The 27,776-nt window shown below is 57.3% G+C and overlaps 1 protein-coding gene across 7 annotated transcripts in view; it reads right to left on the bottom strand.

Moving 5' to 3' along the window:
* Positions 1 to 3,623: 3,623 nt before the first annotated feature.
* AMPD2 (adenosine monophosphate deaminase 2) overlaps positions 3,624 to 27,776 on the bottom strand; it is a 42,726-nt gene continuing 18,573 nt past the window's right edge. For 6 of the 7 annotated variants that reach the window (XM_054026356.1, XM_054026353.1, XM_054026354.1 and 3 more), the window contains 17 exons: positions 26,502 to 26,632; positions 24,320 to 24,450; positions 23,487 to 23,555; positions 21,841 to 21,952; positions 16,003 to 16,189; positions 14,932 to 15,073; positions 13,858 to 13,947; positions 13,332 to 13,461; positions 12,741 to 12,935; positions 12,075 to 12,206; positions 11,115 to 11,278; positions 10,379 to 10,505; positions 9,849 to 10,012; positions 9,301 to 9,421; positions 8,733 to 8,906; positions 7,154 to 7,264; positions 3,624 to 6,504 (listed from right to left, as the gene is read on the bottom strand). In XM_054026356.1, coding sequence (XP_053882331.1) covers positions 6,289 to 6,504; positions 7,154 to 7,264; positions 8,733 to 8,906; positions 9,301 to 9,421; positions 9,849 to 10,012; positions 10,379 to 10,505; positions 11,115 to 11,278; positions 12,075 to 12,206; positions 12,741 to 12,935; positions 13,332 to 13,461; positions 13,858 to 13,947; positions 14,932 to 15,073; positions 16,003 to 16,189; positions 21,841 to 21,952; positions 23,487 to 23,555; positions 24,320 to 24,450; positions 26,502 to 26,632 — 2,396 coding nt within the window. In that variant the 3' untranslated portion in view covers positions 3,624 to 6,288. The remainder of the gene's footprint in view (positions 6,505 to 7,153; positions 7,265 to 8,732; positions 8,907 to 9,300; positions 9,422 to 9,848; positions 10,013 to 10,378; positions 10,506 to 11,114; positions 11,279 to 12,074; positions 12,207 to 12,740; positions 12,936 to 13,331; positions 13,462 to 13,857; positions 13,948 to 14,931; positions 15,074 to 16,002; positions 16,190 to 21,840; positions 21,953 to 23,486; positions 23,556 to 24,319; positions 24,451 to 26,501; positions 26,633 to 27,776) is intronic. The other variant, XM_054026355.1, reaches the window with a different exon arrangement.

The raw sequence follows: 27,776 nt of genomic DNA, 5'->3' as shown, positions 1-27,776 counted from the left end.
GATGGTACAGTACAACTGCAGGCAGGACTGAATCTCCATGAGATGAAACTTAAAATGAGAATGACCTGGAGTCACTCCCATTTATGTCCTCACCGAGGTCGGCTAAAAGAGCACCCAGGAGCATGATGACGATGGCTACCAGTCGTAATGCACCGTCTGCTGCCAAAAGGCAATGAGCTGCTGCTGTGTAGCAATGCAGCCCCACGTCTGGCAGTGTTGTGGTCCACTAGGCATAGCTACCAAGTAACTCGGGAGAGTGGAAGGCCAAAAGTGCAGATGAAGCTCTTTTGCTCTGGGTCTGTGAACCACAGTGACTCCATCTTGGGAACTCTCACCTACTTCTGTGCTAACTGCTTACATGCTCTGAAGCAGGCTGAAGCAGAAATGTAATGTCAGCTTTTTAGCAGATGGCTGCAGTTTCACTCACACTAGCAGAAATAATAGAGATAAGAAGCGGGGTAGTTAGCTTGCAGGCGTCTAATCCAAGGTCGCAAAGACTGGGAAAGTTTTCTCACAAGCTTATGTAGAGTTTATTGTAACAGTTGTCTGGAAGGGAGGAACAGCCAGACAAAGAAATGTATGCAAACAGTTTAGAGTATAAAAGGTAAAATTTGTTTGTATTTGTTGCACTTGATTTGAGACATGCTGGTCTCCTAGTGCCATTTCAGAGCTCTGAAATAAACTTGGCTTGCTTTCTCCCCTCGGTGTCTTTATTGGTGCCAAGCACACCGGGCAATGAACCCCTGTTTGCCATCTCGAGGCCCAGTTCTGGGCAGGCAACAGCAGCACCCAGGAGACGTATGGTGACGGTGAGCTGAGCGGGCTCCATGCTTGCCGTGGTATGGTGTCTGCACGGGTAACCCAGGAAATAAGGCTCGAAAGGATTGTCACGGGGGGGGGGGGGGGGAGAGGGTGTCCTGACGACATGTACCCAGAACCACCCGCAACAATGTTTTTGACCCATCAGGCATTGGGAGCTCAACCCAGAATTCCAATGGGCGGCAGAGACTGCAGGAACTGTGGGATAGCTACCACAGTGCAACGCTCCAGAAGTCGACACTAGCCTCAGTACTGTGGACACACTCTGCCGAGTTAATGGTCTTAATGGTCTTGGAGTGGGGACACACACAATCGACTGTGTAAAATCGGTTTCTAAAAAATCGACTTCTATAAATTCGACCTAATTTCATAGTGTAGACATACCCTCACAGATGAATCCTGGGGGTGCTTGGCTCCTGGCCCCGCTGGGTACTGACATGCCTGGTGCCCCAGGGCCTTATCACCAGTCCATTCCCAGGCTTGGCATGGCAGTACATTTCCTTCCCAGTCGCTGTCCCCTGGTATTAAGCAAGAGACTCCGTGCTGGGGATGTGTACCTGGGAGCACACGGCCCCTGAGAACAGACAGGCCAGGCTGCGGGGTGAGGGCTCCCAGAGAGAAATGGCAGGAGGGGAATGCTGGGAACTCCCAGGCCGTCTTCAGCTAGAGCATGAGGGCGCCCCGGCATCCCAGAGAGCATGAATCTAGCTTCAGATCAGCCTTTGTTCCCCTCCCCCCCCCCCCGTACTCTGTGCTAGATGGGTTGGTCTACTAGAGGGACGAAAGTGTCGATTAGGAGTTCCTGGCTTATCCAATGTCAGTTTCCAGCTCTTGTAAAAAACCGGTGACTTCCCTTACACAGGAGCTGGCGTTCTTCAGGCTGTGCTGTGCCTGTAGACGTTCCACTGTAGGGGCGTGTGCACCCAGGGCACATGAGTCACAGACGTTTGCCAGCAGTACCACGGAGCGGTGCCTGTGCCCCCGCTCTCCCCATGCACTCAGGCACGGGCATCAAAAGGGCACATCCACCACCTCCCTCTCAAGTCCTTCACACCTGCGTGCTGCCAGATGAACATCCCCATTTCTACTGAGACCTCAGGGACAAGGTTTATATGAACCAGCTGGGGTTGATTCCCCGCCCTCGTGTTGCACCCCTACGGCTAGCTGGGGATCCAAACTGCCACTCACTGGTTTGAGCCCCTGCCTAGCCAGGCCCTGTTCTCTCCCCTAAGGCAGTTGCTGACCCTGAACCCCTGCAGGCAGCCATGACACACAGGAGCTTGGGGCTCGAGAGAAGGGCTATCGCCGGCTGAATAATCCCTGCCTATAGGGTGGGGATCGAGGCCACTTTGCCAGAATTGGGTCTCTGAGCAAAGCCCCTCTACTACCTGCCTGTGTCCTAATCGCCAGGACAGTGGCCAATCCCACCTTCAGGTCAGGTTCCAGCATCAGGCCCTGTCGATACCCACAGCGTGTTGCACCCAGCGTGCGCTGATAGACTCTGGAATATCCAGTAAGTTCACAGACACTGGAAACTGCCTAACACCAGGCAGGGGGGCTGGGAGATGTGTAGGGTACAGAGCACAGCGCACCTAATGTCAGGCAGAGGGGCTGTGAGATGTGTAGGGTACAGAGCACAGCACCCCCTAACACCAGGCACCCCCTGGGAGACGGGGGATGTGTAGGGTACAGAGCACAGTGCCCCCTAACACTGGGCAGAGGGGCTGGGAGATGGGGATGTGTAGGGTACAGAGCACAGTGCCTCTAACACCTGGCAGGGGGCCTGGAAGCTGGGGGAATATGCAGGATACAGAGCACAGCACCCCCTAACGTTGGGCAGGTCTGCCTGTGCTGTAATCCCAGCCTGGCACAGCAGTGCAGACAGACCCTCGCAAGCCCCAGCTACACTAGGAAATGATGCCCCCAGAAAAGAGCTGCCAGCAATGGCTTCCACCTGAGCCCTTATTCTCCCAGCTCAGTCACACCCCCGAAGCAGTGCTGCAATGATTTGGACCCATCTACTCCAAAGGCCAAACTAGTTTAGAGGGAGCCTGCACCAGAGTTAAACTGGGATTATGACTCTTTTTGTGGTTTTCCATTAAGGCTTGAAGGACTTGGGGTTTCATTTTCTCCTGCATGGTGTCTTCTGAGAGCTGAAGGCTGGTTGTATCTGGCTTTGCTGGAGCCCTCAGACCTTTCACCACTGCACAGACGCCACACAAGGGCCATAAACCTACTGTCTTGTGCTGTTTCCCTTTAACACCACTGTCGGGACACGGCTGCTGATGGTGACGGTCAGCCGCAGGCGATCTTTGGACGGATCCCTTCGCTTCCCTACCATGGTGTGAACTGTTCCTTGGAGTTCAAAATCCACTAACTCCCTGTGTCCTGCACATTAGAAAGAGGCAGGAGCCTGGTGCTTTCACCTTTAGTACCTACCCTCCCCCGTTTGCTGCTCTCTTAGGGAAAGCTCTGAGCTCTCCAAGGACCATGCATGAGCATGAGCATGAGCTGAATTGAGCAGGGCAGTGGGAGCTGGGATGCCTGGGTGCCGCTGACTCGGGCTGTGCCTGTTTTCTGATCTGTAAGATGAGGAGTAATAACCCATCCCACAGGGCATTAATCTCAGGTTTGGAAGGCAATTGGGAGCCAGAGCCACAGCGAGGCCTGAGCATTATTAGTGATTCACAGCCCCTGCAGCCATTTGCACGTAGAAATCAGCACAGTGATAAGCAGTGAAACCTGAGTCTGAAGGCAGCTCCCATGTCCCCACCCAGCTCAGGGAGTCACACACACCCCGGGAGTTTACTTAAATAATTTGTATTTATTGATCATGCTCTTTTTTGACATGACACCGGAGAACAACGACCGTGCGTCAGCTGTTTCATCGAACAACGTGGCGACACCACAGGGTGAGTGGGAGGGTAAGAGACAGCTTTAAGGTACACAGAAATCAAAACTTTCTCCGTCTAGGCAGCACAGAGAACCGGGACAGGCTCCGGTGAAGCAGGGTGAGTATAGTGGATAATCCCCTACTGATAAACCCGGCCACTGGGCAGATGGTCCCCGCTCCCACTCCTTAGCCAGGATCTGCAGAGTCCCTCGGCTTTGGACCCTGCTTGCGGTTTTGATCCGCACTGCTCTGTGCACCAGCACTGGCCAGAGCCTGCAGTGCAGCGACGGCTCCTCAGAGCTTCCAGCACCAGGACCCCAGGTAAGGGGCACAGGGGCGGGACTAACATGGATGGAGAGCTCCTATCCCCCATAGACCAGCCCCACCATGAGTGCTCTGGGACAGGGCCTGGGCCCCCCAAGACATTCGCTCTGCCCAGGGTGCCATCAGCTAGGCCAGTGGCTAGGGTATGGCTGCTGGAATTGGCTGACAGCCCCTCATGGGTCAAAATGGGAGCAGCCTGCTGTGACCGGCGCTCTGGGGGAACAAGTCCAGCTGACCCAAGAGCCCTGGAGGGAGTTGGGTGAGGACTGTCCCCTGGGCTGGGTGGGCATGTGGGGAGGAGCAAGGGGACGGGAATGGACGGAGGAGGGGAGCACCTCACCCATACGGGCCCAGGCAGTGATTATGACCAGAGTTAAGAGGGGAGGGAGCTGAGCTTTGCCCCAGCATGGTGGGCTGCTCCCAGGAGCCACTGGGAGCAGGGAACCTCCCACCCATACGCGACGCCCTGATCTTTCATCATGGCAGTGAGATGGGCATGGTGCCAGGGCTCCCTAGCCGTATTGGCTACATGGGACCCGAATGCAGAGGGGAGTCACAAGGGCACAGAGTCCAGGGGCCTGTTCCTAGGGCATGGTGGGCAGCGCTGACTGACTCTGCTCCCGACAGCTTTGGCCCCTGCCGCGTACAGCCAGCCCCTCCCCAGTGAAGGGGTCACTTCCCACCCATAAAAACTTCACTTCAAGGGGACCTGTGGGGCTGAGCTCCTCACCGACCCCAGCAGAGCAGGTAGGGCCTCCCTTCCCCACAGCCATCACGGGATTGGGGGCACATGGTCTGGATCTGTTCCATGGGGGCCAGCGATGGTTCCTCCCACAACCCCGGGACACTGGCAACATCCCTCTCGGTAGTCCAGGAGGCTAGAACAGAGGTGGCAGGGGAGGAGCCCGTCAGATCTAGGACCCCTCTGGGTAATGCCATACGGACTCGACCACAGAGCACTCTGCAAGCCCACAGCCGGGACCTGATGCACGGGAGCAGAGCAGGCGGGGAGTGGGTGGCGCCGTGGTGGCTAAGCAGGCGATGGGGACAGCCATGAAGCAGCGCGTCGGGGAGGACGGTTCTGCAGCCTGACGCACACAGACAAAATTGGGCACCAGGCACAGGCAACTGGCGCCTCGCTCCCTACTGCTGCCGGGGAGCTTCCGGGGTCTCCCAAGGGAACTGCCCCCGAGAGACTAGGCTGGCTGTGACTGCCCTGACTGGGCGGTTCCCAGGAGCTAGACGGTTAATAAAGATGCCCAGGGCCCTCCCTTGCAGCTGACAGAGAAATGCTCAGACTGACACCAGATGCGTACGGAGTTAAAAATACCTCTGGCCCTGCCCCCTGGCCTTCCCCCCCATGCCAACCCAGGGCAGGACCCGCAGGCCGGGCACAGGCCCAAGCCACTCACCTGGGGCTGAGGCTTCAGGCATCACAGTTTGAGGAATTTGGAGGGTGGATCCTCCTTTATTTAAAAAGACTGTGGCCCAGGCAGCCCTATAGAGCACAGCCGCGTGGGGTAGGGGGCACGGCTGCGGCAGGCTGGAGTACTGGGCAAGGGCAAAGCCTAGCTCTCAGCCACCTGCCCTCATGGCTACAGCTCCAGCCACAGAACTCACTGGACTGACAATCTCAAGGCCACACCTTTCCCGGCATAACACAAGCCACGCTGAGAGTGGCACCTGCCCAGAGCACCATGCTCCAGCCACCCCCCACACGCGCACCCTACCAAGAGAGAGGGGCGCCAGCCCTCAACGCGTACCAGAGCACGTGTGCGTTCATGCCAGCACACTAGTGCCTCCAAGCCTCTCACCGAGCTTGTGCAGTTGCACGCCAACCCCCTTGTGTCTCCTCTCCCCATGGTGCCAGGATCCACGCTCCTGGCCTGCCACCCAGCTCCCTCTGCACTAGTGCCTCCAAACGGCCCCACAGACCCTCACGCTAGAGTCCAGCAGGAGTTAAAAAAAAAATAGGCAGAACAAACAAACCCAAAAGAAAACTAACAACCCAAAGCAACCAACTAAAACAGCCCCAGCCCGTTCCCAAGGGCAGCCACTAAGGAAAGAGAACGAGCCCCTTCTTCAGGGAAACACCAAGCAAAGGGGAATGCAGCGAACCCAACGCCTGGGAACGGACAGGATCCCCAGGGCCAGGAGCGCAGATGCTACGAAAGGCAGCAGGGGATTCTCATGCGCCAGGCCAGCCCCCCGGGGGGAGAGCACCTGGGGGGGAATGCCCAGACCAGTGTCCTTCACTGCGTGCCCAGGCTGGAGCTCATGATCAGGGAGTCCTCTTCCTGGATGGTCTCCAGCTCTGCCGTCTGCACGGCCTGTGTGATGAGCGTCAGCTCCTGGCACAGCGTTTCAAAGCGGTAGCTCACCCGGATGTCCGGCACGTTGGTGCGTCTGATGTCGTTCCCCTCAGACCCTTCCTTCAGGTAATTGGGTCCCAGCCAGTAGCTCTTCACCTGGGAAAGAGGGCGGAGACAGATGGTCAGGAGGTCTCAGGATGGAACTTTCAGCATGCTGGATCACATGCTGGCTGCTGAAATGCAGTCACCTCTGGGGTGGGGAGCAGCAGTCATATAACAGAGCATAGCAATGCTATGCAACAGTCACGGCTGGGGAGTGAACAAGACTCCCAACAGACGGGAGGATTCATGGAGCAGGCATGGAATAGCCAGAGCTGGAATCTGGCCAACGGCTCTGTAACAGTCACTAAAGGTCCCAGCCTCTGGTTTGTGTCTCGCCTGAAAGCCAGTGCAGCTCCGGAAGCAGAGAGCCCCTGGCACCGCGCTGCGGCACTGACTCTGACAGAAGCAGCGTGTGCTGCTCGACAGGACCTCCCCTCCAGCACCACAGTTCCCTCTGCGGCAGTGCAGGAGACGGGGTGTGGGCGGGGTACAGAGCCAGCGCCCCTATCGCCAGGCGGTGGGGATGGGAGATGAGGGGTGTAGGGTACAGAGCACAGCGCCCCCTAACGCCAGGCTGGGGGCAGGAACTTGCTGAGGTTCCTCAGCGTGGCCTGCACAGTATTGAGCGGCCCAGGCTTTGAATGCGTGCTGGGCTCTCGGAGCAGAAGGGGCCCTGCTGGGGGGTGAGGGACCCCAGCGTTACCTTGTGGGAGAAGCCGCTCATGAGCACGCTGTTGCGAGCAAGTTCGCACATGTCGCAGGAGCTGAGCTTCCACACCTGCGTGGCGATGCTGTACTCCTCCATCAGGGGCTCCTGCAACGGCATGGCCGTGTCAGACCGGCCCACGCTGCCCCCCCCAGCAGCCAGCTCCCTGGAGCAGCCTCTCACCCCATACCCACCTGCAGCTGGGCAGGAGAGCGTGGGAGGGGGGGCTGCTGATCGCTGTGGCCAACAGCTGGCATGGGCGGCACCCCGGCATGCTTCCTCCACACTGCCCTGCCCTGTGAGCCCCTGCCCGGGGCCCCTCCAGGGCTGAGGGGCAGCAGCTCAGTCCCTGGCCTCTCTGCTGGGGCTGGTGGCCCACTTAGCACCAGCGGTGACCGGGCCCTGAAAGGGAAACCGCAATGCAGACGCTTCCCACGAGGGGGCAGCAGGAGGGCTCCTCGTGCCCAAAGATGAGGTTGGTGAGCACAGCCGGTTGCAGGCGGGGAGAGTTCTGCACCCACCTCCACCCCACACGCCTCTCCTCGGGGGCCTCGGCACGTGCATCTCCTGTTTGCACGCACTGCGTGGCCTGCACAACCGAGCCCAGCGGCCAGGAGACTGGGGGGAGTCCTGACCCTGAATGGGCCCACAATGGAGGGGAAAGGGCAGCGATAGTCCCAGCTTCCCTGGCATTTCACCCACCGGGGACTGGCACTGGAGCCAGAGGAATCCCGGTCTGGGGGCAGGGCACAGTCCCCCAGCTGGCTGGAGCTGGACTTGTTGCCAAAGGCAGGGCAGACAGAAATCTGGGAACGAGTTGGGGGCCTGGGAGCAGCGTCTCCCCCATCACAGCACAGGGAGCTGCTTGCAGCCAGGCCCCCTCCAGCCTGACTGGGGCCTGAACCAAAACCCAGGTCAGCTCCCCACCTCTCCCCCAGACTCAGCGCGCGGCCCAGTCTCTGCTCTCACTGCAGCACCTGCAGGAGTCCCTTAGCCCTGCCGCAGAAAGGTGCGATTTCACCAGCTGGGCCGGCTTACATTAAAGCAACATCGCTGGGGACCTCTGGCTTCCCCTCCAGCAGCTGCAACAAAACCTACGCCCTGCTTTAAACACCCCGACCTCCCCCAGTGCCCGGCCCTGTCTGCACGCCCATGCCGGAGCCGGCAGAGAGCTGTGGGGTCCAGTCAGCAGCGCCGCCACTGCTCTAGGACACAAAACAGGGGCCCCAGCCCATTCCCTGGCAGGAAGGGTCCCCTCACCTCTTTCACCCTAGGGATGAATCCTTGTGCCACTTCCAACCCCTCCCGAGTCTTGGTGTCACAGCCTACAGGCACACCAAGGCTGGTCTCATGCCCCCAGCTACCACCCTGGGCCAAGCTAGACACATGCAGCTCTTTCCATCTTTCCCCAAAGGTCAGTGTCTTCCACCCCCCAATCGTTGGCTGCTGCTCTCCTCCCAGTCCCTCCGCAGGCTGCTGGTGTCTCCCTGAGTGCTACACAGGGCCCCCAGATGGCGCTTTGCAGAGCTGCCTGGGGCAGCTGGGGTCTCAGCCCTGCGCGCCGCGACTCGCTCACCTTGGTGAAGTGGAACTGCAGGGGGTCATCAGTGGAGAGCGAGACCATCAGGCCGCGGGACAGATACTCGGGCAATGGGTTGCGGTGGTAGCTCAGGAAGAGACTGTTGTTGCTGAGCGGGGACATGGCGATGCCAATCTGGGCTAGGTAGTAGAGGTACTGCAGCACAGGCGCCTGGCCAGGACGAGCCGGGAGACAGCGTGGTTAACAGGATCCCTTCAGAACCCGACTTTTCCCCACCCCACCTCGGAGCCCCAGGATCAGACCCCCCATGGTGGCTAGGAAGCTCTCCCGCTGGCATGCTAGAATTCCAGGGCTGTCCCTCTGTCCTGGCACTTGTAGGACCCTAACCAAGCTAAGTTCTCTTAACGTGCCCATCACCATGGTATCCGGGCTCCCCACCAGCCAAGGGCCTTCTCCAAGACCTGCCATGATGGAGATGCAGCCATCTCAGCCCCCTGCCTGCTCCTGTCCCGTGCTCTGCTGGTGTGTCAGGGTCGCCGGTTGCTCGGTACCCGACAGAACCAACTGCCAAGTTCCCCCTGGGCGCAGCTCTCTGGGTTCTTACCTTGCGGAGCAGCAGCCCGTGCGAGATGTTCTCCGACAGCATGAAGGCTGACACCAGGTGGTGGATTGGGCCCGCCTCCCCACAGTGAGGGCGCAGGACAAAGGTGTGGAAGCCCCTCTTCCTGCAGAGAGGTTGCCAAAGGCAGGTCAGCGACTGGTCACTGCCTGTGGTGGGCACGGACCCACAGCACGTGAGCCAGGGAGCCACGGGGGCAGGGGATGCCGGGAACCGCGCCACCTGAACGCAACCACCAGGAGCGGGCTCTCCTGGATAGGGAATCCCCAGACAGACCCTGCACTCTAAAAGGTGTCCGACACCCTGCTGTGTAATGCCCCAGCCACAAGGGGGCACTCCACAGCCAAAATGGTGTAACGGACAGCCCCCTGGCAGGACACGAACAGCTGGATTAGCAATGTCCTCCATGGGTCCCTGCAACCTGCCCAGAATTGCCAGGTGACCCCCCCAGTGCCATGGGGATGGGCCAGGCGGGGCGAGAGGGCTCCCTCTACCTGCACAGATGACTCCTCCCCCCTCGGGGGGTCTCCTACCTGCGCAGGTGGTTCAGCACCGTCATGTTGGCGTACATGTAGTACAGGTAGTACGAGTAGGGCGGATTGTCTTCTTCAACCCAGGTCCCGGGCAGGGGGCTGTCCTGGTTGAAGATGCGATGCTCTGGCTTGGATTCGTCATCCACGCTGTCAAAGCCATCCACCTGCCGTGGGGAGGGGAGCGTGAGAAGCCGGAGGAGAAGCGCACGGCTCAGGGCAGGAGGACCCACGGCTCCTTCCCAAGGCACCCCTACTGGAGGCAGTACTGTCCCCTCCTGGGTGACTACAGACCCCACACCCCAGCTGGCCGAAGAAGGACTGATGTGCCCAGGTCAGGGGCAGGGCACCACAGAAGCAGGAGCTTGATGGATTTCAGATCTGGCATGTTACCCTCCCCAAGAAGGCCCCTGTCACCCCACAGAAGCACTCAACTATGCCACACACATGGGCCTGTGCCGGCCATTCCCTGCTCGCCCTGCCATCCCCAGCTCAATCCAACCCAGTCCCCAAGCCCTGTGGGTGGCACGCACGTGCTCCAGGAAGAGGTGTAGCTCTGGGTGGCTGGCAGGATGGATGGTGGCTTCGAAGAGGGGCAGGAAAATATTCTCCAGCATCTCCTGAAAGTTGGCCAGCTGCTTCTTGGTGCGGTACACATCGCTGTGAGAGACAGAGAGGGCCCCCACCCGAGGGCAGGCTCAAACCGGGACTCCTCCCCACCATGGCCAGCTCGGCAGCTCGCTTCTTGGGACCAGATCCTGCTCCCGAATTCAATGGGGCTAGTCCTGATTTACACAGGGCAGGGCATCAGGCCACTAGCCCTGGGCCAATGGTCGTAGGATTCTTCTAGACCCTGGAGCCTGATTCCTCCTCTCTCTGCCCCACACTCAGTTGTCAGTTCCCACCCTTCCAGGCTCCCTCATCCTGCTGCCTCCCCCAGTCCCATCCATTCCTCTGCTTGGTTCACCCAGCTCCTGAGCCCTGGAACCAGGCTTCCCAATGAGCCTGACGCCTGCCTGGAGATGCAGGATGGCTCCCCCTCCAGCTGGATCCCCTCCCACTTGGGTCAGGACACTGCCCCACTAGGGAGCTCCTGGACTGTCCAGGTTTAGCCAAGCCCAGGCCCCAGAGCAGGGCTACTGGAATACAAAGAATCATCGTTGTCATCCTTGGTTGGAAGGGTCGGTCCCTGGCACGAAGCCCACATGACCAGCTCTGTCTGGAGGCCCCCCCCCCGCTGCTCCAGCCCTGCAGACAGAGACTACTCACAAGAGGCGTGGCACCTGCACCAGCCAACGCACGTTGTTGGAATGCACCTTGTGGCTCACGGCCCACTTGGCCAGCTTGTCCCACTCGTCCCGTGACCGGCCGTATATGGAGAGCCGCAGCTCCGCATTCTGATACTTGCTCTCCTCCAGGTCAGACATCACCTCCTGCGGAGAGGGCAACAGGCACGTTCGCCGCGAGAAGTGCCCTCCCAGCCAGAGGGCTGGCTCGGGAAACGCACACCTTGGCTCGTGAGACATGAGGAGACACACGCACATGTGACACAGGGAGACACACATGCTTGTGCACGCCTCAGCTTGCAAAACAGCGATGCAAGTGTGCGCCTGGCCTTGCAACGCGGACGTCTGCACATTTTGCCTCCCAAATCAAAGGCATGCGTGGGCACGCTACAGTGATGTAAGACCCCCAAGTGCCGCTCGTGAAACACGAGACTCTTACACACACACACACACACACACAGGCTTCACTGGGGAGACAGCCAGCCCCAAATTGGGCACATCCTATATGCCCTTCACCCTCCGCGTGCACACATTTTCACCCCCAGGAGGTTCTCTTCTCTGGATCCCGCACTCCCCGCTCCCTCAAACAGTCTCTGTTTAGCTCTGTTTCCACCCTGAGACCCCCATCTCTACACTGCTGTTCCCCGACACCCGGCTTTGCAAACTTGTCAACAAGACTGAGCAGCCCGGACACTAAATCCACTCACTGTTCACCAGCAGGATCAAGCAAGAGACAGAAGGAGGCACTGTTGCCAGGCTGCACTAGCCCTTGGTGACCCTGCCCCCATGACAGAATTGGCCTTTGGCTTCCTTCCTAGGCTGCCTGCTCAGGGGGGCTTGGCAGGTGAAGGCAAGCGGGGTCGGTCTCCGCAGCAGGGTGGCAAAGATGCCAGGGCCCGGAGGATGCCCCTTCTGGGAGCACAGGCCCAGAGGAGGCTCTCACCTTGATGATGTGAGCGAAGTACTTTCCCGAGACCTGGTTGTCCGTCTTGATGAAGATCTCGCGCAGGATGGACTCCCCGATGGGGTTGTACTTGGTGTTGAACTTGTCAAAGCGGTGGAAGGTGTTACGGTCCTGCCGCCGGGGCAGAGGGACACGTCAGCGCACAGGCAGCCAGGAGAGGAGCACGTGCAGTCCCAGCCCAGTGACCCCACTGTCCCTCCCTGGCTCCCACCAGAGCAAGTCTTCAAAGACCCATCCTCTGAGTGCCCATCCCATGGCAAGGGCGAGCATCCCCTGCCTCCAGCACCTTCTCCCCCAGACCTGACATCTTTTCCTCCGAGGGGGCCCCAGCTGCCCAGGTCTCACAGAGAGGATCCATCATTCAGCTCAGCAAAGGCCATGGGGCTGAGCCTCAGCCGCAGGACGTCCCTGCAGGCCAGTGCTGGGACAGCGGGGGATCTGGCCTGAGCAGGCATGGGGTGCGGGAGCCATCAGGAGCCGGGTCCCTTGGGGAGCACAGTGGGGCAGGTTCTACCCAGAATGGGTTTGCTTTCCTGTGCTGCATCTTTTCCCGACATCCCAGGTGGGAGCCACAGTCCTGCCCAGAGCAAAGGAGGCCATCCCCAGAGGGCAGCAGAGCTGGAGCACCTCCCTAGGGCAGCGTACCGCATGGACGTCCAGTGTATCCACGCTGAGGTCATAGGCCGTGAGGTTCATGGTCTCGAAGACCTCCTTCAGGGTCTGCTCCTTGCCCTTCTCCACGTGCACGATCTCGTCCAGGTGCTTCTTCATGGTGCGCTTGATGAAGCGCAGCAGGTGCTTCTGGTTCATGCAGGATGAGGCGTGGATGTGCGTGTCCACCTGTGCGGGGGGAGGGACACACGTGACCAAGGCCCAGGGCCCAAGACCCCAGCCCTCCCACAAGCATGGGCCGGGAGCAGGAGCCCTTGACCACTAGGTTGGAACCCAAGTCGAGGTCAGCAGGACCTGAAAGCCGTCACTGCCTGATGGGTCTCAGTCTCAGTGGGAAGGTGCTCATGGCCTCAGCACAGCAGAGAGGACAGGAACCGACTGGGCCACAGGGGCTGATGCAGGTGGTCCCTGCAAGCTGGGAGGAGCTGGCAGTGCTGCTGCCCAAGCCAGGGGACAGAGGACCTCCCTCCCTAGGGCAATCAGACCAGCGAGGAATTTGCTTGGCTGCATGGGATGATGCCTCAGGGAACACAGGGCTGGGGTAGGCTCCGGCCCTGATAGTACCTTGCGGATGTTGTAGAAGTCCCGGTGGGGGACCTTCTTCTGAGCCGCCAGCTCCTTCATCTCGTTGAGTAGGACGTGCATCTGGAACTTGGAGCTCAGGTACTGCAGCCGCCGGTAGCAGAAGGATTTTCTGGACAAGGGAACAGGTGATGGATCTGGGGTCTCTGTTCACAAGCCCCTGGGCCTAAACCCCCTTCACTGCAGGGCAGTGGTTGCCTAGTGAGTAGAGCAGTGGACTAGGACCCAGGAGCCCTGGGTTTGACCCCTGGCTCTGCCACTCTGTGGCCTTGGTGTTATTAACTGCAACTCTCGGGCTGTAGTCTGAAGAGGGGGCATCTTGTACTGCCTGCAGCCTGAGGCTGGACCAGTCCCATTCACACACGAAGTGGCCCTTGGTTCAACTCTGTAGCTGTAACGGTGCAGCAGCCAGCCCAACAGAGGGGCCAGGCAGCTTCATGGGTGGGAGCAGCTGCCTAAGCTGTGCAGCCCCAGAGAAGCGGGCAGGAAGGGAAGCTGCTCTGCTTACATGGGGCCATTGATGATCAGAGCCATCAAGACATTCATGTCGGCGATGAACTCTTGCAGGTCGGGGTACGGCAGGTCCAGCTCTGTGCTCCTGTGGGAGGAGACAGCACAGGGTCGGTCACACCGACATGGCATGCACAGTCATGGGGGCAGGGAAAGGGAGCAGCTCAGGACAGGGCACCCAGGTGGCATGTGGGAGACCCAAGGTCAAGTCCCTGCTCCAGAAACTATTTACAAGGTGGCCAAGCTCCAGAGGAGAGACAGAGAAAGCCCCACCCAGAGTACCCCATAGCTCCATGGCTAGGGCACTGCCCTGCAATTCAGATCTCTTTCACAAGGGCAGGGGAGTTAATCCAGTGCCCCAGGCCCCATTCACAGGGGTTGTTTCCAACCATCTCCCCAAACCCTCAAGCCATTTCAAGTGGTAGTGTTATTTGTCACCTTCCCTCCCAGCCCCCATTGGGTAGTGTTGCTGGAGGCTGTTAAGCAGCAGCTACACCCACCCCAGAGGTGGCTGCCCTTAGATGCTAAGTGAAGTGACAGTTCATAGTGCTCCCTGGGATCTTTCGATGCAATGTAATAAAAAACCTCCTCTGAATAATATTATTCCTCCCACGAGAGGCAGTGCCGCTCGGTTGTTAGAGCCTGGGCTAAGACCAGGGGCTGGGCTCTGTCCCTGGCTCTCTGTGTGACCTGAGGAAAGCCGGCCAGCAAGGCTTGCAGAAGTGGGGTGAATGAGAGGAAGAAACCCCAAAGAGATGGCCAGGGAAGGCCACCCTGCTGGCCCCAGGTTAGCCCCAGGAAGGCAGAAGGCAAAGGGCACTTGGTATCCAGACACAAAAGGGGCACTGCACGTGCCACGCAATGCAGTGCCTCGGAGAGCCTGCTGGGAAGGGATGGGATTGGGCCCCATGGGCAGGACTCTCATTCCACGTGCCCCAAAGAGGCTGCTTCTCCAGTACAGACCTGGCTCCTTTCAGACCCCGCAGCCCTTGCTCCTCGCCGTGCCAGGCACCCAGGTTACACCTGGGTTCATGCCCAGAAGCCCTCCCACCTGTGCTTCCCCCTCCCTCACCTGTCCACGACATCGCGCTTGGTGTAGACGTGGATCACGCCGCTGACCATCCTGAGGCCGAAGCCCAGGTCGGCCGGCATGGCCTCAGGGAGGCAGGTCTCGTAGGGGTGCTGGTCTGTGAATGGGGGGTGCACAGGAGCATCTGCAAACAGGAGGAGCAGCAGCGCAGGGAGCGTTCATACTGGGTTGGGGTCTGGACAGCACCTAGCGCTAACCTGGGACTAGGTCCCTCGTGGAGCCCCAGGACAAGGCATCAGAGTCTTCGGCAAAGGCGGGGGGGCCTGAGAGCAGGACTCCCCAGTCCAGATATGTCACTCGCCTGCTCAATGCCGCCCCCTCCCCCCCGGGACTCCCTCCATCTCGCAATCCAGACTTTTGCCCCTTCCCCCACCAGGGACCCTCCTCCCTCAGGGCCCCCCATCCGACTCCCCTCACACAATGCCCCCTCCGACCACCCCCTTTGAATGAACGGGGGTAGGGAGAGCATGACCAGGATGCAAGTGCCAGCAGGTGGGGAAGGGGCGGGTCACCCAGTGAGACGAAAGCTAGCTCGACACCCTGCTCCCCCACTCCTGGGCAGGATTGTTCCAAGGCAGTGGTCCCCAACCTTTTTAGTCTGGCGGGCGCCAGACGACCAAGCGGCAACATCAATAGGCGTCTCTGCCGAAATGCTGCCAAGCAGCGTCATCCAGAGGCGTCGCCGCCGAAATGCCGCTGAAAATCAGCAGCATTTCGGCAGCGACGCCTCTGGATGACGCTGCTTCTCGGCAGCATTTTGGCTGATGCTCGTCCGCCGCCAGTACACGGGCGCACTTAGATGCCCCAGTGGGTGCCATGGCGCCTGCGGGCACCGCGTTGGGGACCCCTGTTCCAAGGGATGAGGCTTCTTCCCCTCTCCCCCACTCCTCCAGGAGTCCATTCTGCAGCCTCATGGGAACGGATCTACGGAGCCCTGCTCAGCTCCCCACCAGCCCACCGTCTCCTAGCCATCCATCGTGCTCCCACCCTGAGGCACCTCGGGGTTTACCCTGCCACTCATTGCTCCTCTGCCCACCGCAGCCCTGGCCTCACCTGCAGCCACGGGGGTCTCTGGGATCTCCTCATAGAACCGGGTCTCCAGCGGTTTCCCAGAGAGCTCCTCCAAGAAGCGGGCGGTGGTCTTGCAGAAGCTCTGCAGGGAGAGCCCCATGTACTTCTCCCGGATGAACAGTGCCTTCACCACGCTCTTGGCTGCATCTAGCAGGTCTGTGAAAGGCACCTGGAGGGCAAAGAGGAGACACGGGCTCTAGCCAGGGTCAGGCCCACGGCTTGGAACCAGCCTGGGCAGGTTTCCATGGATGAACATGATCCATGCCCCAAACTGAGGTCTGGGAGGATCCATCCTATGGGGCATGAGGAAAGATGTGAATGCCAGTGCTTTAAGGGGCTAGAATAGGGCCTGAGTTTTCCCCATGGGGAGGAGGGAAAATCTTGCTCATATGTAAAGGGTTAAAAAATGATCAGCAGGTTTGGGATCTGGAAGCAGGTTTTCTTCAGTAATATCCTGCAGCAGCAAGTTCTGCAGGTTAACATACCTGGTGGATTTAAAATAATATTTTAAAAAGGATGAAACTCTTACTATGTTATAATGTTATCTTTTAATTTCACTGATCTCTCTCTCTCTCTCTCTCTCTCACACACACACACACACACACACACACACACACACACACACACGTCCTTGTCAAGGATTTTCGGAACTACCAGACCCAACTGGTCACCTCTTCATTTCCTATCTTAGGGTTTTCCTCGGCCACCCTAGACAGAAGCCATCAGCCTCCCTACTGCAGGAGTCGTGCTGGGATGCGGTGCCTCCCCCTGCCTGGGTCCCTTCCTTGGATCCTGGTGCTGAGCCAGCCTGGGAGGATGTACAGGAGCTGTGGCCTGAAAATGAACTCTCTTCTTCGGGCCTCAACCAAGGAGATGAGAGGGGGCTAAGGATCCCGCGGATGGGAGACTTGAGGGCAGAGAGGAAAGAGGGCGTGTTTCCACATCCTCAGCTCCAATCACCATCTACTCTTCTCCTGTAGCAGGGGAGCCTGCTGAAGGCGTAAGACCAAAGCCTGCCTGGCCCAGGAGACATCAGTCCCAGCCCTAGGCCAGCAGCAAGTGGGAGAGAGACGTGCAGGGGGAGCTCTCTTCCCCTCCCCCAAGACGCCGCTCCACTCCTTGTATTATTGCAGCCTGCTGGGCACAAACGCCCACTCCGTCTCTGCTGCACGTGAGGATTTGTGTACAGCCACATCCTCCCAAGTGTGTAACACACCCACACAGAGGGAAACGCTGCCGCCGCATCTATCGCTGGCTGGGGAGTCATCTGGACGGGCACCAGGAATCTTGTGAATGAGCAGGAAGGCGCGTGGCTGAGGCTGCAACGGCGACGCTGCCTTGGCAGTTTAACGTTCCCATCATGGATGTGTGTGCAAGTGAGTGATCTCCACACAGAGAGCGTACATGTTATAGACACGCTGCGGAGAGCCAGGCGATCTCCCACGCAGAAAGCGTACACATTACAGACGCGCTGCTTGGCGTGCGTGCGATCTCCCATGCTGAGAGCGTACACGTTATAGACACACTGCCGGGTGATCTCCCACACAAAGAGCGTATATGTTATAAACACGCTGCTGGACAGGCGTGCGAGCTCCCACGTGGAGAGTGTACACATTACAGTCATGCTGCCGGGGTGCGGCCGATCTCCCACGCTGAGAGCGTACATGTTATAGACGTGCTGCTGGATAGGCATGCGATCTCCCACACAGAGAGCGTACATGTTACAGATGCGCTGCCAGACAGGCGTGCGATCTCCCTTGCAAAGACTGTGTACGTTATAGACGTGCCGCCAGAAGATGTTCTGGCCCCTGGGGCTTTGCAGACTCTCCCTGGATGCTCTAACTTCCTATCTGCTGTCCTTTTCAGCTCGCTGTCCACGTTTTCTGCCTGGCACGTTCAGAGGCAGATCGAGCCCACAGCCAACAAGCCAAAGGTGATGGGAGATGAGGAATTAGAGGATCAGGAAGAGAAACAGGAATCACGCAGTCCTGCAGGATGCTGAGTAGCGGAGGGATTGTACTGGCTACACAAATCACAATACATTGCTCTTTTCTACCCACGGTGCCTGTGCTTTACCAGCATTAGTACATTGAGCCTCGCAGGGGAGGAGGGGGAAAGGGCTAGAGAAAGGCCAAGGCAATAGGCCCACTAGCCGTTTCACTTCCTGGAGCGTACCATTGCAAAGTCACTTAGGGTCCATCTACACAGTAAGCAGCGAGTCTCAGAGCTCAGGTCCACGGGCTTGGGTCCACGGGGTTCACACTCCAGTGCTAAAACTGTTAGGATATAGATATTCAGGCCTGTCTGTAAAGGCCTATACTTTAAGAATTTAGGTGTATTCTTATCACTTAGCTAGTTATAGAGGTATAAAAGAGAATCAAAATCACTGTCTGTGAAAGGGCCTTCTCGTACTGTGACAGTCTGAGGCTCTGTTCTTAGGCTAAGGCCTTTGGCGAAGGAGCAGAGGCAGCCATAAGCTGAGAAGTGAACGGTCACATCCTCACATTCCAAACTAGTCACATGGAAATAAGGTGCTATTGGGCTGTTAGGAACACAATTCTGCCCTGATATTCCTATCACCTCCAGAGAAAGGAAGATGTAAAAGCAAACTTAGGTTGATAGTTTTCTGTCTGGTAAGAACTCACTTATCAATAGCTGGGATGTAAAATTCTCACTTCTGTATTGTTTTGTATGTTTATTTGCATGGTCTCTGTCTGGTTCTGTAATTGTTTCTGTCTGCTGTATAATTAATTTTGTTAGGTGTAAACCAATTAAGGTGGTGGGATATAATTGATTAAATAACCATGTTACAGTATGTTAGGATTGGTTAGTTAAATTTCAGTAAAATGATTGGTTAAGGTATAGCTAAGCAGAACTCAAGTTTTACTATATAGTCTGCAGTCAATCAGGAAGTAAGGGGGGAATGGGAACAGGAAATGGGGGTGGGGAAATTGGAATCATGTTTTGCTAAGGTGGGAATGGGAACAGGGATGGCTCTGTGGTGTCAGAGCTGGGAAGGGGGACACTGAGGAAGGAAACTGGAATCCTGCTTGCTGGAAGTTCACCCCAATAAACATTGAATTGTTTGCGTCTTTGGACTTCGGGTATTGTTGCTCTCTGTTCATGCGAGAAGGACCAGGGAAGTGAGAGGGTGAAGGAATAAGCCCCCTAACAAAAACTAGCTGTGTAGACATTTGGGCTGGCGCTCAGGCTCTGAAACCCACCCTCCTCCCTAGGCTTCAGAGCCCAAATCTCTACCCAGATGCTTTAGGGCAATAGCGTGGGCCCGGCGAACCCTGCCGACCGGGACTCTGATGCACTGGCACGGGCTGCTGCTCGCCATGTAAACACACCCTAAGACCACAGGGCTGCATGGCCTGGCGAGCTCCTGTTACTAGTGTGTGCACACGTGCACGCGCTTGCACGCATAGGATCTGATCCAAAGACCACAGAAATTAAAGGCTCCTGGGTCCAGATCCTCAAAGGTATTTAGGCATCTGATTCCATTGGGGAGTTACCTAAATTCCTCTGAGGATCCAGGCCCTGCTGACTCCAGCGGGTGTTAGAACAGGCTCACAGTGGGCTGGGTTTCTAGAGACATTGTCCAGATGAAAATCATGGGCCAGATCCTGAGCTGGTGGTCAGTCAGTGGAGCGACACCAATTTCCACCAGCGGAGAAGCCAACCCCTCATAGTTTAAAACTTCCTCTTGCTCCTAACAATGCTTTATAGAGGATTCGAGTGTCACCTGCTTATTTACATTTGCTATCAGTTTTCTCTTTGCATTTCCCTCCCTAGATCAATCAGCTTTGCTCTCTGATCCTCATGGGCTGTAGTCAGGTTTCCTGTCCTGCCTGCTACGGGTTAAATTATGCACAAATAACCTCTCACCTTTTAAATACAGGAACACATCCAATCTAGAGCAGGTTTGGTAAAGCCCGTTACGGTGGGGGCCAGGTCCCTTTCCGCAATACTAACAGGCTAATAAAGGAGCAATGAATTCTCCCAGCCATGTGATGAAAGCAGCTGGCACTGTACAGGTCAGAACTCCTTAGCCAAATCACACTGCTGCACAGCGATATGCCGCGGAAGGGAAGATGCTCGGACAATGAGTAGCCATTGCTATTTCAGTAAGGAGAACTGTGCTAGGAACTACTTTTAGATTCACCTTGATCCAGTGGGAAAGGGGACAGGGAGAGAGAAGAATGGGCCACATCCTCAACTGATGTAAACTGGCATCACTCTGTTGATTCCAATGGGGCTGTGCCAATTTACATCAGCTAGGGATGTGGCCCAGGGATTGGTGGCCCCAAATGGGGTTCAAGAGGTTCCCACAAGGATCTCACTGGATCCTGCTGGTTCTGGAGAGGGGAGGGTCAGCCCCTGGCTCGAATACTCAGGGGCAGATGTACTGCCCATCACCCAAGACGAGGGGATTTGGGGATAGATGCTGTGGCCCAGCCCTCGAGACCGGGTACAGCGAGGTGCCCAGTGACATGGGCAGAGGTGTCTCAGGGCACGTCCATACCACAAGGGAAGATGTCACTGTGGCACGGGCCGGCATACCTGCACTACCTGCACCAGCTGGATTAGCGCTAACAGCGCAGCGAGGACATGGTGGTGCGGGCTATCCACCAGTAAAAGCCCACCACAGAAAAGCGTACCTCAAAGAGGAGAGGGGGACTGGCGGGCTCAGGGAGACCAGAGAATGCAACACAGCACACAGGGGGTGTCAGTTCCAATCCCACCCCAGGTCCCTGTAGCCAGCCAATCCCTATCACAAGGAGCCTTTCCCCTCTAGGGTGCACTGGCTCTGATCCAGCCCCAAGTCATAGAATCATAGCATCTCAGGGTTGGAAGGGATCTCAGGAGGTCATCTAGTCCAACCCCCTGCTCAAAGCAGGACCAATCCCCAACTAAATCATCCCAGCCAGGGCTTTGTCAAGCCTAACCTTAAAAACCTCTAAGGAAGGAGATTCCACCATCTCCCTAGGTAACCCATTCCAGTGCTTCACCACCCTCCTAGTGAAAAAGTTTTCCTAATATCCAACCTAGACCTCCCCCACTGCAACTTGAGACTATTACTCTTTGTTCTGTCATCTGGTACCACTGAGAACAGTCTAGATCCATCCTCTTTGGAACCTCCTTTCAGGTAGTTGAAAGCAGCTATCAAATCCCCCCTCATTCTTCTCTTCTGCAGACTAAATAATCCCAGTTCCCTCAGCCTCTCCTCATAAGTCATGTGCTCCAGCCCCCTAATCATTTTTGTTGCCCTCCATTGGGCTTTCCAATTTTTCCACATCCTTCTTGTAGTGTGGGGCCCAAAACTGGATGCAATACTCCAGATGAGGCCTCACCAATGCCGCATAGAGGGGAACGATCACGTCCCTCGATCTGCTGGCAATGCCCCTACTTCTACAGCCCAAAATGCCGTTAGTCTTCTTGGCAACAAGGGCACACTGTTGACTCATATCCAGCTTCTCGTCCACTGTAACCCCTAGGTCCTTTTCTGCAGAACTGCTGTCTAGCCACTCGGTCCCTAGTCTGTAGCAGTGCATGGGATTCTTCCGTCCTAAGTGCAGGACTCTGCACTTGTCCTTGTTGAACCTCATCAGATTTCTTTTGGCCCAATCCTCTAATTTGTCTAGGTCCCTCTGTATCCTATCCCTACCCTCTAGCCTATCTACCACTCCTCCCAGTTTAGTGTCAAGTCAGAGGGGAGTGACTGGCTCCTGGGGTCTTTGAGAGAGAGGGAGGGTAACCCAAGTAACCCTTAGTTCCCACTCCACGCAGGCAGCCCCTTGTGCCAGGCAAACTCACCCCACATGTCTCTTCCCCAGAGATGGTGACCCTCTGGAACTCTCTCTCCAGCAGCACATCCCTCTCCTTGGGGAGATGATCCACCAGGTCCTCGTTCTGCTCCTTATATAGCCTGGGGGAGGGACGGGGGAAGAGATGGGTCAGGGGTCAATGGCAGGTGTCTGGCCCTGGCCATGCCCCAGCTCCCCGTCACTTCCACAGCCCGTGGCGCTATCCAGAGACAGACACACAGCACAGGGAGACGTGCAAACACAGACTCGGCCCACACTGTGTGGGGACAGCTGGGCAGGGGGAGCTCCCCTGGGATCTCAGCAGCCACACAGCAGCAATGATGTGCCCACTGTGACCCAGTAACCAGATTCACAGCTCAGCCGCTCTGTGCACCGGGGGGGCTGGTGCTCAGCTGAAGAGAGAAGTCAATCCCCAGCTGAGTGCCACCTCCTGGGCAGCAGTTTGTAGCGAAGATGGCACTCAAGAAGGTCCCATTCACCGGGCATCAGAGCTCAGCTTGGCTGTTGGAGGTTGGGTTACTGGGAACCTGGCACTGGACTGAGAGCCCTGCCCGGGCAGCTCAGCCCAGGAATGCACGAGCAACGAAGGGGACATAAACAAACTCCAACAGAGACAAGAGGCAGTGCCAGCACCGTCCGTGGCATCTGAAAGCAAAGGCAGGTGGGAAAGGGAGCTCAGAGCGAGGGAGAGTGCCCAGCAGGACGAGCGATCCAGCCAGCACCAGCTCTCCAGCCTGGCCTCCCTGAGGCAGGGACTTTCCCTAGAGGGCACAGGAGCAAAACCCACCCCACTGCACCAGCAGGCCTGGCTGCTGCTAGAGCTGTAGGATCACCAGCTTTCATCACAGGGATGCCAGCTCCGCCTGCCATCCCCACCCTAGAGAACAGGCCCTGCTTAGCCGCTCCCCAAAAGGGACACCCCACTCCTCCAACTCACACCCCTTCTCCTCTAACTGCGTCCCTTCTTCCCCACCCCTAGAGGAAGCGCCCTGCTTAGCGGCTCCCCAGAAGGATATGCATGGCCCCATCCCTTCCTCTTCCGTTCCCCCATCCACGCCTGGCTACCTGCAGAGCCTCCAGTACACACCATCACTCAGGAATGGGAGGGGGGTTCAGGAAAGCCCCCAGGTTGGCTCCTTTGGCACCAGCTACTGCAGGAGGGTCCTGAGCTCATTTGTGATGTCCCCCACAATCCTGGTGGATCCCCTACAGCAGGGGTAGGCAACCTATGGCACGTGTGCCAAAGGCGGCACGCGAGCTGATTTTCAGTGGCACTCACACTGCCCGGGTCCTGGCCACAGGTCCGGGGGGCTCTGCATTTTAATGTAATTTTAAATGAAGCTTCTTAAACATTTTAAAAACCTTATTTACTTTACATACAACAATCATTTAGTTATATATTATAGACTTATAAAAAGAGACCTCCTAAAAACGTTAACATGTATTACTGGCACGCAAAACCTTAAATTAAAGTGAATAAATGAAGACTCAGCACATCAATTCTGAAAGGTTGCCGACCCCTGCCCTAGAGAATGCTGCTCCCCAGCCGGGCTGGGATCCGGTGGAGCCCCAGCCCCCAGGGCGCTCCCAGCTCACCCCAAGTTGCTGGCAGAGGGGGAAAAGCCAGACACTCACTGTAAGTCAGCAGCACTGTCAATTTTCAAGAAGTCCTGTTTGGCTCTTAGTAAAATGTCGGGTTCTAGTCTGAGGACAAACGGGAAGCAGAGGCAGAGGCAGGGGCAGACGGATGGATGGATGGAGACAGACAGGGAGGAGAGAGGAAGAAAGAAAACACGGGTGTTAATACAGAAACCAACACCAGGCACCACAGACCAAGTGAAACTCACCGGGATGGGAAAGGGGACCCCAGAGCGAAGAGACCCAAGACAGTCCGGGGCACCTGGGGGACCAGAGAAGGACCAGGGCTGGGGGACCCAGGAGAGCCAAAGCAACCCGAGAACCCAGCCCCTCCTCCCCCAAACTCCGCCCAGCTCTGTTCTTTGGGGTGCTGCTGATCCTGAGGCCCGAGCCAGGCAGGAGAGACAGAGCCTGCTCTGCCTGACAGACGGGGTGGGGACAGCGTGTTCAGCTAACCCCCTGCACAAACACCCGCTCCAGCCAGAGGCTCACCCTGCTGCTGGGTTGCCCATAAGCTGCCCTGCTGGACTCCATGGCAGCAGACCCAGCCTGTAGACCGAGCAGGTGGGTCTAAGAACAATCCTGAGGGCCCTGGGGGTGTATGAGTGCTCCTGGCTGGGGTGCAGTGAGTTTCTCAGGCCCCTGACCAGCCACAGCTCACAGTTGGCCCTGAAGGGACCCTCCCCCCTTGTCTAATCCCAGTTCCCTGGTGGAACTGGTTAGCCATTAATTCAATGATACTCCCTCTGCTCTGCCCCAAGCGGGGCATAATGGGGTCAGGACCTAGAGAAACTTGGGGAGATGGGGACAGAGCAGGGGCATCGCCTTACTTCACGTCCTGGCTGATCTGCCGCTCCAGCCGCTGGCGCCTCTCCTCCAGCTGCTCAATGGGGCTGTCCTCGGGGAACTCGTAGGGGGCGCTACGCATGTCGCTCTCCACCAGCGAGCGGGAGAACAGCTCCTGGGGGCAAAGCAGCACAGGACAAGCCGTGAAGGGAGCTGCCAGCACAGCCTTCAAATCATCCCCGCCCGGCACGCCGTGGCCGATCGCTGGCATGCAGCAGCGTGATGAGTTCCTCCCATCCTCAGCTGGTGCAGGGAAGCCACCGGAGGCTCCCAGGGGTCGCCAGATTTCCCAGCAGCAGGGCAGACAGTCCGCAAAAGGTGGGGAAGGAATTAGATGAGCAAGCAGAGATTGCCTGGCTCAGAGCAATGGGAACTGGCCACAGGAGAGCAGCTCGAAGCCAAGGCAGGCCAGCACTGACTGGGAGCCTCAGTGCAGGAGCCGGGGAATGAATGTCTGTCTGTTGGCAGAAGAGCCACAGGTAGCCCCTCTACCCCAAAAAGTGGCCTCTCTGGAGTGGGGCAACACGGAGAAAGGCACCAGCTGCTGCTGCCGCCCCTTCAGAGCCCAGGGCTGCCAATCCAGCGTGGGTCACAGGCTGGCACTAAACCTGCTCAGGACGCTTGTTCAAAGCAGAGAGGAGTCGGTGTGGTTTGCCTGGGAGGCTCAATACACACGGAGGGGATGGGGGTGGGGCAGGGCCTGATCAGACAGCTCTCAGCATTCCCTCCTCCTCCCCCATGTGCGGCCTGCCCAGCCCAGCTGCCTCAGGCTCCAGGCTCCTGACAGGATAATTGATCCCTCTCAATCAGATGATGATAAATCTGCCCCCGGGAGTCAGGGTGTTGCTGATCAATGGCTTTTAGTGCCCTGGCCATGAGGTGTAGAGCCCCAGGGACGTGCCTCAGCAGATTCCTGGCCCAGTGTCAGGACCTGGCGGCGAGGGAGCGTGGTCAGTGATCGATGCCACGAGACCGCCTGCTTAGGGACATGTCTCCCCACTGAGAGCACCCTGAGGCTGCCGCGCCATGCCCTGAGCAGAGAGAAATGCAGCTCCAGGCTGAGTCGGGCCTGCTCTGCAGGGATCTCCCTGGTGCCTCAGAAATGCTTTGGGGCGGGGAGATGCCGGGCTCCTTGGGACACACTCGGCCTCATCCAGAAAGGAGATGGGCAGATATTGGCTGGAGCACTAACAAGGCTCACAGGCCGATCATTTCCGTTAAAGCGTAAGGTCTCCAAGGACACATCAAAGACCAGCGCAGTGTCCAAGCTGGAGCAATCCTCAGGCTGGCCAGCCAGGAGCCCACAGACCTGGAGCTGCTGCCTTCCCCTGCTTCCTTACTGCTGTCTTCCCGGGGCAGCCACTAGCACCAGAGCCCTCAGTCACAGCAACATCCACAGAGGCCAGCGGCCCCGCAGTTTGCAAACATCCCGCAAAGAGCCCTAGGTCTAACTCTCCTTTTAAACAGCCAGATGACGTCTGCCTGCACTGGCTCCATTCAGGAGGGAGAGGGGTCCAGGCTGTGAGCACCGCCTCACGCTCCGCCACTGTTTCCCAGAAGCCATTGGGGTCAAGGCGACTGTTTGGCTGAGCCAGCATGGGGCTAGAGGGCTCTGACGTGCCCGAGGGGCTCGTACCAAACATTCCTGACAGGAGACGGGCAGAAATGTCCCAACAGCTCGTGGCTGCTGAGGAGTCACCCACCGTTCTGAAAACCTGATCCGTCAGGCTGAGCACTGGCAAACTCAATGCACCGAGACACTGGGAGACAGAGGCTGAGGGAAAGTGGGCTCCTGCTCATTCCACTGATTTGGGGATCCCTCCCTGGCTTTGCTTTAAGGGGACTACAAATTGGAGACAGTGGGATGGAAGGGAAAAGAAAGAGAACACAAAAAGATGATAGATGGAGGTGTATAGGGATGGATAGACAGAAAGGCCTGTAGAATGGGGTGGAATGGATGGCTGGACCTGGAGAATAGGGTGGGATAGATGGATGGATGGGTGGGTGGGAAGGCCTGGAGAATGGGGTGGGGTGGATGACAGAGGGATAGATGAATGGATGAGTGTGCATGGGATGGGAGAGGGAGAGATGCATGGGATGGGATGGGTGGATGGATAAATAGATGGGGAGTTTGCATGAGATGGAACAGGATGGACAGACAGCTACCTCAGCGATTTCCTTGTACTTGCCATCCATGGAGGTGCGCAGGTCAACAGGGAAGTGCTTCAGGCAATGCAGAGTCCCTGGCAGAGAGTGGGCAGACTGCAGTGATCGAGGCCCCAGCCCACCATGGATCTCTGTGGAAACACAGTTCAGACCAGTCAGCCAGGGAAGGGAGACTGTGGGCTGCACGGCCCAGCGAGCAGCAGACGCCAGCCACCCAAAGGGGCAGACTTTAGCCAGAGTTTAAAAAAAAAAAGGGGGGGGGGGAAGTGGAGGAAAAATACATTTAACAATAGGGGGGAAAAGAACCAACACCGGAGTTAGCACAGTGGGGATCAGCGAAGAGGGTGTCTGTGTTTGTACAGCACCTGGCACAGTAGGATCCCCGTCACAGCTTCTAAGCACTACTGTAATAATAGATAACCGATAGTGCTACAACACTGCCCAGTTCCCTTTGATCCTTTGCCTGCTGTCACTGCAATTCAGTCTCTTATCGGTGTAATGTGGGCTTCCATTCCCATCACCATGGCATCTGGGCACCTTCCACATCAAATCAATAGCACCAGCGAAGCCCCTAGCAGATGTCATGGAGTCTCTGGCATGCCTCCCTATTTTGGGGTAACAGCTCGGCTGGGGTAAGGATGGGATTTTATTTCTTTGTTTCAGGGTTTGGTTTGGTTTGGTTTCTTTGCTGGGGTGGATGGGGGGAGGGGAGGAGGCATTTAGGTCAATGGGGGGTCAATAACAATGGTACTACCCTTCACTTCCTTAGCATTTTCAGGCCTCAATGCACTTCACAGCCACTCAGCGGGCGAGAAAGAGAGAGGGAAGTCTCATCCTCATTTTACAGCTGGGAAAACTGAGGCACGGAGTGACTTGCTCCAGATCACACAGCAAAGGAGAACCCAGGAGGCCTGATTCCTAGTCCCTCACTCTGACCTCCCATGTGAGGCAGCAATTCAGACATCTAAAGCATCCAGGCTGAGGTGTGTGAGTGAGCAACAAAGCACCCAGAAATATCTCAGCACATGCTGTCCCCTGCCCCGTTGTCAGAGGAGCTGGTGCTTTTCCTAAAGCCATTCCCTTCCCTCAGCAGTAAACAGCAGGACGGTTCCAGGGCACTGGATAGCTCAGAGGATTGGCAGTTCAGACACCATGGTAATAGAGGCTATATAAAAACCTAAGACAGAGGGGTAATAGGAGAAGGAGGCTCTCACTGCTGGGCTGCTGCTCCAAATCCAGTCCAGCCTGGCAGGAATGGGACAATGTTATCTTCTA

The sequence above is a fragment of the Malaclemys terrapin genome, chromosome 4 (assembly GCF_027887155.1).
Source record: "Malaclemys terrapin pileata isolate rMalTer1 chromosome 4, rMalTer1.hap1, whole genome shotgun sequence".
Lineage (NCBI taxonomy): Eukaryota > Metazoa > Chordata > Testudines > Emydidae > Malaclemys > Malaclemys terrapin.
The sequence above is the reverse complement of the archived record's forward strand: the minus strand, read 5'-3'. Positions and strand labels throughout refer to the sequence as shown.